This window comes from Lissotriton vulgaris, chromosome 5 (genome assembly GCF_964263255.1).
Source record: "Lissotriton vulgaris chromosome 5, aLisVul1.2, whole genome shotgun sequence".
Taxonomy (NCBI): domain Eukaryota; kingdom Metazoa; phylum Chordata; class Amphibia; order Caudata; family Salamandridae; genus Lissotriton; species Lissotriton vulgaris.
In genome coordinates, this window is record NC_141693.1 from 767,757,025 (window position 1) to 767,768,143 (window position 11,119).

At 45.4% G+C, this 11,119-nt stretch overlaps 1 protein-coding gene across 1 annotated transcript in view; it reads left to right on the forward strand.

Moving 5' to 3' along the window:
• The window catches only part of NFKB2 (nuclear factor kappa B subunit 2), a 256,667-nt gene extending 246,525 nt beyond the window's left edge, over positions 1–10,142 (forward strand). The window contains exon 24 of the mRNA XM_086922228.1: positions 9,351–10,142. Coding sequence (XP_086778354.1) covers positions 9,351–9,535 — 185 coding nt within the window. The 3' untranslated portion in view covers positions 9,536–10,142. The remainder of the gene's footprint in view (positions 1–9,350) is intronic.
• Positions 10,143–11,119: the final 977 nt, after the last annotated feature.

The following is an 11,119-nucleotide window of genomic DNA, read 5'->3' on the forward strand; positions in this document are numbered from 1 at the left end:
GCAACTTTATTATCACTAAATTAAATTTGGTTGAAGCCATATAAAATGTGATTATGTAAATTGTTGCCTGTTGCTCAGGCTGCAGATGTGTTGCGGCTTAATACAATCGTTCAGATTCTCTGATGGTGGGAGGGACTGCCTTGTCTGATAGGATATGTTGAATATCATCGCCTATATTATTTATGCTTGCTGATGTAACCAAGCAGTTATATCGTTGCTTAGTTATTGGGAATTTCTGATTCCCTGTTGGTTCCGTATTGCATTTTTTTCTGATGATGCACTGCTTTGTGTTTATGTATACAAAACAAAACAAACAATCTTCAATAAACAGATCAAACAAAAATTAAATTTGGTTTACAAATCTTACAACAATAGCCCACGTTCCTTGATCCTCTGTAGCATTTATTTGCTTCCTACAAAAGCCAAAAAGATCTGAGACGCTGGCCCACTTGCTGCTAACACTCCAAAGTTATATGACCAGATATAGGTGATTTAAACTGAAATTTAATAGCTATGGGTGCTGGGACCATCGGATAGCACTGGACTATCCCTTCACCCTTTATGCAATTCCAAATAATAGAGAAGCAAAGTCAAGAAAGGAGTTCTGTACTGAATGATACCGGGCTGCGCCTGCTGAATGGCATATTTAAGACAGACTCTCATTTGACTTATATCCATTTGTCGCAAAAGTGAATCCCCAACCTTGACTACATATGGATATCAATAGCTCACTCCCATTTAATAAATACATTAAACGTCTCTCCATCTCTGGTCAGCGATCACACCATGCTGAAATAAGAAATAGGCGCCCCTGTTGTTCTTTTACCCTCAACAGGGCACCAATGGCATCCAAGAGACTTTAGAACCCATCAAGCTAATTAGATCGTTCACTGTTGCTTAAAATTAAAAAGGGTGCAGATAAGCAGTTTAAATTATCTTTTTTGTCCTGCATTAGAAAAGGAGAACACCCTGTGGAAGCAGTAACTGAACAGCTTTATGAATACCCAGGAAGCACACAACATTTGACCCACCAATAACTCTCTAAAGCTAACTTAGAGATTACTATTAAAACAAGCTAAAAACATCTCCGCTGATTGTGATATGAAGTTTCTGATGGAGAAATTCAAGGTAGTTGGACTGTAAACCTTTATGAACGGGGTGCTTCCAATTTATCTGTCCCAGACCTCACCAAGTGCCAGAAGAAATTGTCAATGAGACTACAGTTTGGGCTGATCCCCCTAAGGGCCTGTAGTTATGGCAGGCGATGGAGTGCAAAGGACACACATTACAGGCTATGTGCCATGAAGAGTAGAGTCCCTTGTTCATATAATCTGCTTTTGTAAAATGTTTGTAACGCATAGAAGACATTTGTTACGTCCCACCTTGAAGTCCCTGAATATTAGTACTTGGCAATGCAATGTTTTCTAAAAAGGGGAATCCACTCAGTTGTCTATTCGCTTCTTTAAAAAAATGTAAGTTGCTTTTTAATTTCTCCAGGCAGCTCCGGAGGCTACGGGTAAAAATGAATCAGGGGCTCTCCTTATCAACTCTACTGCCTGGCATATTATTTAATTAGTAAGAGGCCCCTGGGTGGGTAATATTAGCCTGAAGCACTTTAATCCTTCACATGTAATGTGTGGTTCTGTCCCCAGTAATTCATGGGCAAGAAGTTAGGAGGGTCTCCGCCAGGGCACGGGGGGGCACTTATAGCACATTATAAATCTGCCTGAAGCACCGTAATCCTGCACTTCTAGTAGCACTTTAACCTGAAGTTCTTTAATTACACATGTTACGCAGATTAATCGCTGAGTCGCCGGCTACCCTCATAGTTGCATTCCTCTCCATACTAGTCACAGTGATTTAAGCTACCTTCTATATAATTGGGGTTTGATCGAATGTTTTGCAGTTTAGAAACACTTTATAACTGTACCCTCAAACAACCTATGTGGCTTGTATGTTTACATCTTTGTCTGATAGAGACATCTAGCCGCATATTCCTTAACTTTGAATTTCCCAGGATTCAGATTGGATCCGGAAGATTTTTCTTCAAGCAATACCAATGCGCTCCAGTAGATGGCGGCAGTCAGCTCCGTGTGACGTCATCTGCATCATCTCCATCAATGTGATGTCTGCATCACCTATATAGGCACCATCTCGGCGCGCTGACGTCAGTTCTTATCTTTCTGCGCCGACCAAAGAAGACCTACCCTCTGGCACTTTTTGACAGGCTTTTTTCAAAGGTTTGTCAAACATTTTTTGGTCTTAAGGTCAAAGCAGACTTCTGGATTCAAACTGTGCATCGCCTGCCACCGCAGCATGTCGGTGACTGATCTAAGCCTGATTTATCATTGATGCCTAGAGTGCCCGACTCAGTCATGCTCCGACTGCCAGGCCATGGGTCCAAAAGCTTTGAGGAAGCGGTCCCTAAAGCTGCATGCGGCCCAGTGCTATACACCACGTCATTATCCCGGTCAAGAGGAATGTCCGGGCACTGCACCGGCAGTCCTAAGCCCTCCTCCTCCAACTCAAAGTCGTCGGGTAGGTCAGGTAAGAAGCATAAGAAACACAAGAAGTGTGCTTCAACTTCTCCCCGTCCATCGGCCGATGTGACGGAGGAATCTTGGCACTCTAAGCCTCATTCTGTAGAACCTGTGCTTGGGTTTGCACCGCACTACCCTGCTTCCCGGTAGCCAGAGTGACCCCTATCCAGCTCGAAGAATTTTATGATGCCATATGCCTCATACTTGGCGGCCTGGCCCTTCTGATGCGCGTTCGGGCCCCAGAGGCACTGAGTGGTCTCCAAAGAGTTCCACGCCAGCTGGTCCAGCCCCAGCACGAGTGATCCTCCATGGATCTGGTAATTTATCTGGACCACTGCCGGGCATGCCACTGCGACATTTCCCGGTGCCGGCTCCTGCGCCGAGATTCCTGACGCCACCAGCTCCCCCGGCTGTTCCAGCTACATTCTTATCTCGGATGACACAGAGCCGAATCAGCGCCTATCAATGTTGATCCGGCACCTATAGCACCCTTGAGTCTTAAGTTGGTTGCTCAGCCTTATTTTGAAAGGCCTGAAATGGAGGAAGATTGGTAGGGGTCGCTGGACCCTTCACAAGGCCAGTCTGAACACAAAATGGACTGGTATGAGGAATTGGGTGAGGCCAGTACACTGGATACCTCTCCAGATTCTGGCCAGCTTTCTCCCCTTACCATGGCTATGGAGATTGGAGCTTCATATGCTATGGTGGTGAGAAGGGCAGCTGTGGTCTTGGACCTTCAGCTCCCTTTGGTGAGAGTCAAGACAAACATCAATATGGAGGTCTTGCCCCCGGATATCTCCTCCTCAAATCGCTGTGCACTGAGTCACCCAAATTTACTCACCAACCACCATACCCCTGATAGCTTGATGGTCCAAGCATCTACCTCGCAAGGGGTACCCCTTCCTCACCCCTGGACAGGGAATCCAAGAGGCTGGATAGTTGGGGTAAGAAAATCTTTTCTTCCACCAGCCTTCCAGTCGGTGAACACTGCATGCCTATTGTGCCATTATTCCGACTCCCTATGGGAACAGTTGCGCAAGTTCTGCAACAGTTCCTGGAGGAGGCCCCAGCTATTCTCTCCCAAGTGGTATCAGATGGGAAAGATGCAGCAAAGTTTGCCATTCATTGTGGGCTTGACATAACTGACTCACTGGGCAGCGCAATGTCATCAACAGTGACTGTTCGACACAACGCCTGGCTGAGAAATTCTGGCATTTCTGGGGCAGTTCAGGCTTCATTCATGGACATGTTCTTTCATAGCATCCGCCTATTTGGAGGCAAAGCATGCATGGCCCTAAAGCTCTTTAAGGACTTGCGGGCTACGGCGAAGTCTTTGGGCCTCTCAGTGGCCACACTGTTTCCAACCCCTCCTTGTCCAGCCCTTCAAGGTCTTGGGCAGCTCGTTGGTGGCAGGATCAGCCATCACCTCAACCACTGGTAAAACATCACTTCGAACAGGTGGGTTCTTCAGACAGTCCGAAGGGGCTACTCCCCCTCCTTCGAGATTACCCATCCCTCCGCCTCACCAAAAGGCTGACGGAGGGTCACTTGGCTTTGCTGCAGGAGGAAGACTTGACTCTTTTGGCAAAGGGAGCCACAGAGAGAGTTCTGGTGCCAGAAGTAGGCTGTGGTTGCAATTCCCACTACTTTCTGGTCTCGAAGAAGGAAAAGTCCTCAACTACATCGGCAAAAAAGAAAAGATGCTCACTCTAGCTCAGGTCTTCTCTGCCCTTGACCCAGGAGATTGGATGGTGGCATTGGACTTTGGCCATACTGGGCGCCTATTTTCACTTTCCCGTCCTGCTTGGCCATCTGCGGTTTACACTAGACCACGAGCACTTTCAGTTCACCTTGCTCCCCTTTGACCTTACCAGTGCCCGTGGGGTGTTCACCAAGGTGATGGCAGTGGTCGCAGGTCATTTGCGTAGATCAGGAGGTGATAGTCTTCCCCTATCTTGACGAAAGGCTGCTGAAGGCAAAATCACCCCAGGCTGTCGTCTCCCACCTCCAGACTATGGTGAACCTTCTGTAGGTGCTGGTGTTCTCTATCAGCGTGCCGTAGTAACACCTGACTCCCTCTCAGACACTCCTTTTTACCTGAGCTGTTCTGAATTCAGTGCTGTTTCGGGCCCTTCCTCATGAACGGCAAGTCCAGGATATTCAGGCTATGATACGGATGTTTCAGCCTCAATCCTGGACTTCATTGAGAATGACTCTGAGGCTGCTGGGCCTCTTGGCCTCCTGCATCCTGCTTGTGACACATGCCAGGTGGCATATGCAGGCTCTGCAGTAAGACTTAAAGTTCCAGTGGGCGCAGCATCAGAGGAATCTCTTCAACATGTTCCCGACCTTGGTGATAACTGCACAGAACCTGCAGTATTGGCCAACAGACCGCTATTGGGTCAGAGGGCAGACTCCTCTCCCTTCCCCAACCAGACAAGACAACAGTGACATATGCGCCACTCCTGGGATGATGTATGAAATTAACAGGAGAAAACCCATAAACCACGTTGGGATGGGTGTATTATGTGAGTAAAAACCGTTCCCAACAGGTATTATGCGGAGACAATTTAGAAAACGTATGCAATATGCATTACAAAGAAAGGAAACCAAGGAGTCAAGAAATTTTCAGAGAAGGTAGTCTTATTTTCATAAGTGGTAAGAAACTTTCAAAGGTCAATACAGTTAAAGCAGCACTGTACAGAGTGGATCTTGTGACAACCCGGTGACACTTGGTGCAAGTGCTATATACAATCAGTGACAAGTGAGTGTGCAAGTGTTTAAAAACAACAGCAATGGCGACGCATTGATCAAGATTTCAAACATCAGAAAATGGCCCCAACAGAGACAAGAAACCATTACTTGAAACACAATTATTAGAATGGGAGCACAAGACGTGAAATGCGTCGTGAGATTCAAGCTGTCTAGTCGACGGCGTTTCGATCCCAGTTGTTCGGGATCCTCATCAGGACGGGGTTGTCGATGAGAACAGTGACTCAAGCTTTGGCAGGATGACATGGTTGAAATCCTGGTTATAGACTCGATCGTCCAAGGTTACTGAATGATTCTTCCGTCTGGGCAGCGAGCGGTACTGGCGAGTCCTGACTGAATCAGGAAGGTTGGCCGTAACCGGGGGTCTGCTGTCACAGCGGGTTGCAGGCAATGAATGCGCTTCATTGCCTGCAACCCGCTGTGACAGCAGACCCCCGGTTACGGCCAACCTTCCTGATTCAGTCAGGACTCGCCAGTACCGCTCGCTGCCCAGACGGAAGAATCATTCAGTAACCTTGGACGATCGAGTCTATAACCAGGATTTCAACCACGTCATCCTGCCAAAGCTTGAGTCACTGTTCTCATCGACAACCCCGTCCTGATGAGGATCCCGAACAACTGGGATCGAAACGCCGTCGACTAGACAGCTTGAATCTCATGACGCATTTCACGTCTTGTGCTCCCATTCTAATAATTGTGTTTCAAGTAATGGTTACTTGTCTCTGTTGGGGCCATTTTCTGATGTTTGAAATCTTGATCAATGCGTCGCCATTGCTGTTGTTTTTAAACACTTGCACACTCACTTGTCACTGATTGTATATAGCACTTGCACCAAGTGTCACCGGGTTGTCACAAGATCCACTCTGTACAGTGCTGCTTTAACTGTATTGACCTTTGAAAGTTTCTTACCACTTATGAAAATAAGACTACCTTCTCTGAAAATTTCTTGACTCCTTGGTTTCCTTTCTTTGTAATGCATATTGCATACGTTTTCTAAATTGTCCCCGCATAATACCTGTTGGGAACTGTTTTTACTCACTCCTGGGATGAAGCGGCCATCTGGGAGAGGTGGAGATCAGAGGACTCTAGTCTCCTGCGCAATCCTCACTCCACATCAACTTGCTGGAGCTCCGAGAGATTTGCTTGACATTGAAAGCCTTTCTTCCTTCAATTAAGGAAAGCTGGCTCAGGTGTTCACAAACAACACTACCGCCATGTGGTACTGCAACAAACAGAGTGGGGTCATGGACACTTTGTAAGGAGGCCCTGCATCTCTGAACGTGGCTGGAACAGCAGGACTTCTCCCTGGTGGTTTAACACCTGTCAGGTTTTCTGAACACCAGGGTGGACAAACTTGGACATCAATGCCTAGTGGATCACAAATGGCATATCCATCTGGAGGCGGCACAAGGTCTATTTCAGCAGTGGAGAGGAATTTGGTTAGACTTGTTCGCCTCCGTCGAACGTGCAATGTCAGCAGTTTTGCACGCTGAAGTTTCCAAGGCAGCACCCGCTTGGCGATGCTTTTTGTTTCGTGTGAAGCTCAGGCCTCCTGTACGCATTTCCAATACCACTCATTTCAAGAGTGCTCAAGAAGATCAGGTGTGGCCAGGCCTGAGTCATTCTTGTGGCTCCGGACTGGGCACGGAGAGTCTTGGATCTCAACCTTCACCAACTGAGTATCGATTTTACAAACAGGCTGCCACTTCGGGAGGATCTTCTTTCACAGCAGCAGGGGAGGGTCCCCCACCTGAACTTGTCAATTCCACGCCGCCTTGCGTTGAGATTAAGCTGCAGCAGTTGATACCATTCGACCTGCCTCCTGAAGTCTGTAATGTTGTTTTGGCAGTCAGGCATCCCTCTACCGTGTATGCCTACCTGTGGCACAAATTTGTAAAATGTTGTACAAAAAGATCTATTATGCTTGCCTCTCTCAAGTCCTTCTCTTTATTTTGACCCTTTCCCACCACGGCTCTGCTCTGGGCACTCTCAAAGGGTACCTCCGTTCCTGTCTGCCTTCTTGAGGCTGCCAGACCATTGGTCAGGCAGCAACGTGGGCATCACTGCACACGTTCACCAGGCACTACTGTCTGGACAGTTAAATTCGCAGGGACAGCCTTTTGACCGAATCTGTCCTGCTTTCAGGACTGTTTAGGGAAAAGCTTCTAAAGTAGATAAGACAATCATGTTTGATTCTGCATGCTAATGGTCAATACCATAATTTATCAGTTTTTATATGTGTCAAGTTAATATCAATAGTAATTGAAAGATGATGGAATATTGATAAGTTTTTCAAGTTTGTACACTTTAACTCGTTTTTTAGCAGTATATTTTTGATTGCTATGAGTTTTAATAATTGCACAATTGTCCAAATAAATCTAAATTTAAATCTTTCATGGCTGAGGTCGTGTTGATGCTGTAGGGGACAGCTCTCCTCTGTTCCTCTCCTGCTGCAGCAGCTGCCTAGTCATTTTAACTCCACAATACTCAGCTGATAGGAGGCAGTGTATTGCATTTCCTCTCCGGTGGGTATGTATCACATCAGACAGATGGGTCATGCTGATCATTCAAAGCGGCTATGTCCTGCCTTTCAATTATTCCCCATGCCATTTTCACCCCATCAGAGTGACTCAGTGAATCATTCTTCATTCTTCCTGCAAGGAATCTACCTTCTGCTAGCCCAGGGTGTCTCCCTAAACATTATCTTGTTTTTGACGAGGGAGCGGGCATTGATCAAAATGCCTTCTACTCCCACTGTCCTGGGTCTACTGACGGCGGGGAGGTCAGAGGAAAGGTGACGGGGAACAGGACTAACAGGCCTACGCGTGTGGTAACAGCCACATCGTAAAGGAAAAAGAAGTTTGTCAGGTTCATAGGAGTGCGAGCACCACAAACTTCAGGGTTTCAGGCGTAGCATCTCCTGGTGAGAGTATCTACACGAGGAGGCAAAAGCTTCATCTAAGTCCAGAGTCCAGCCGCCCAGCGCGTCCTCAGCGCGGACGGGCGCAGACGGGCTGGACTCTGGCGTGACTCCGGCGTGACTGTGGCGTCCACGATGCGCGTACACGCTGCGCGTCATATCCAGCTAATTAAGTAGGGCTCTATCGAGTCCACGTGTCGGCTCCAGCGAATGGCTGAGGAGTACTTCTTAGACCCACCCAAGATGGCGCCTTGTTCGAAGTGCTCCGCATCAGAGGTCAGGAATGAGAAAGATTAAGAAACTGACAGTGTATAGGGGTGACGCTTATATAAAGCTGTGCTCTGTTACTCCTGGGACAGTACAGAGTCACAGCTGAGCCACACAGTGGCACCTATCTGCACACAGGAGCATTGCTATAAAACTCTCTGGATCCAACCTTGTGCCTGGGCATACTCTAAAGCTAAGGAATCTGAAGTTAGAGAATCCACCAGAAAGAGCATAACCAAAGGTAAGTATCTTTTTCTTTCCTCCCTAACCCATTGCAATGTACTTCTACATGGAAAGCAAGGAACCCCACGGTTGGTTTGCTTTTTAATTATTGCTTCCATTCCCCTGCGCACTATGCTGTTAGTTATTAAATCATACATCTGAGCACATGACCATATTTCAAAAGCTGGTCTTAAGCTCCCAAGTCGATTTTGTGATGAAGGAAGGACCACTGTTGCATTGATGGGTTTGTGCCTTTGACCATGCAGATAATTCCTCTGTAAAAGAATGCAGTGACTTCCTGGACCTCGTAGCAACTTTATCCCATATGTTTTTCATTTCTCTCTTCTCTTCTGCGTCCTCCCTAACATTTTTTATTGTATATGTACTGTAGAACTGTAATATTGCTGAATGCTCTCAAGACAGGTTTTCCTCTCACTTTCTCTTTGTGTGGTTTCTAAAGAGGTCACCTTAACACCAGACCCCATGCTTTACTGCTCAAACATGGCATCAGTGTTCCCATGGTCATTCTGAAAATCCCTTCTGAAAGTCCCTTCCCATAGGCATAGTACCATTGAGCTAGTATTACTAAAGTATGGAACTGAAATCGTATCGTATTCATTCATTTTCAGATGTGAAAGAAGACAGTGCCTATGAAAGTCAGCCCGCAGAAGACGAGCAGTCAAACCTTTCGGAAACTTCTTGCCAACGGACTTATGAACATACGTCTAAGCCACAAATATCGTCGGCTACAGGGACATTTGCTGCAGATTCATCCACCCAGACCACTCCAGTCCAGCGGTCACAAGCCCATTGATCTCTGGTACATCCACCTTTTTCTCTGGGAGTTCAACTACAAGAAATCTCTTTGACAGACAGCATGAACTAGAAAATGCACCACTGCTGTTGATTCTGATTCAACCTCTTTCAGGGGAGAAGAGGCCCTAAAGAGTTTCTTTATAGTGCTTTTGATCAACTTTGAGGAGGATGAACTCTAAGATTGTCTGTATAATTGCACCTTTCACACTTGTGCCTCAGTACCTCAGGGTATTATGGGAAAGATGTGTTGTACAGATGTCTGGACTATTTTTTGTATAACCACTGTTCGCAGTTGTCGAGCATCCAAGATGGCCTTTTTTTAAGCACTTTTTCTGCTCTACATTCTCTTGGTCAATATCCCTTTGTGTCTACACTAGTTGGCGATTTAAATCTGCTTCTCACCTTCACCATTCTTGGCCCATTCAGAGTAGAAAAAAACTTTGAGTGACCGGTGTACACTCAATTTCATATTAAGAATTTTTATAATGTTTTAAATTGTTTTCTATTCTGTGTACTGCAATTCTGTGTCTTATGTGTAGTCTCTGTCATAGTAAGGGTATTTAATGAACTGTGTCTGTGTATTTTAATAAATGTACATAAGGTTGGTCATAGACTTTGACTCAATATTTGTGGGCCATAAAAGTATTTTTTTGATGAAACGCATGTTTATTATATCAGTAAGAAGGTAATTACATCACAAATAACATTTATGGGAGCAATCGATTATATGTTACACATACTAGGTATCACCATGGTATATAAATTAACAAGTTTAATTTTCAATACAAAAGTGCTGTTGGTGTCAGTCAAATAGTCTTCACTTTGCAAAGCTTGGGGGGGTGGTCTATCATATCATGTTCCTCAAATAGTCTATTAGAGACTTCTCCCATTTTTGTATGTCATTTTAGAGCCGTTTATCATTTCATGAAATCTTCATCAGAATTTCTTCAGCATACAGCCTTCCATGCCCATATTTCTTCCACATTTCTAAAGAGGGCCCTTTTGTAGCCAAATAATCCTTATCCTGTTTCACCAAGAATAGAAATAGGCTTCAGGTGTAATCCTAATATATAGTGTGCAAGCAAGTATGTTACTGTCGTTGTCAACACTTTTGTCAAGGCAGACATCATGTTTCCAATAATCAGCTAATAACCGACAGCACCACACCATATGTTAGAAATCTGCCTTATTCTTTTAAATGCGGTTGTCACTGCTCCACCAAGATTCATTCTACAAGACACCTCTGTGTTGTGACAAAGGCTTTGCACTGTTATTACAGATGAGGAACGTGGGTAATATTTAGGCTTATTGCATAGCTGATGCATTAAGTTTACATTAATTAAGATTGCAATTTTTTCACCTTCATGTTTTTTTACTGGTGGGGGGGCTCAATAACCCTAAAACAAACGCAATTTGTGGCGCATGTAGTTTTTGGATTCGTGGTAGTCAATTAGTGTTTTTGTAGTCTCTGAAACAGCAAAATATTCTCAGCTCGTCTAGGTTTCTGACTGTGGGATGCCTCTTCCACTTTGTGACAGGACTTGAAGCAAAATCATTTTGGAAAGATGACTGGATGAAAGAC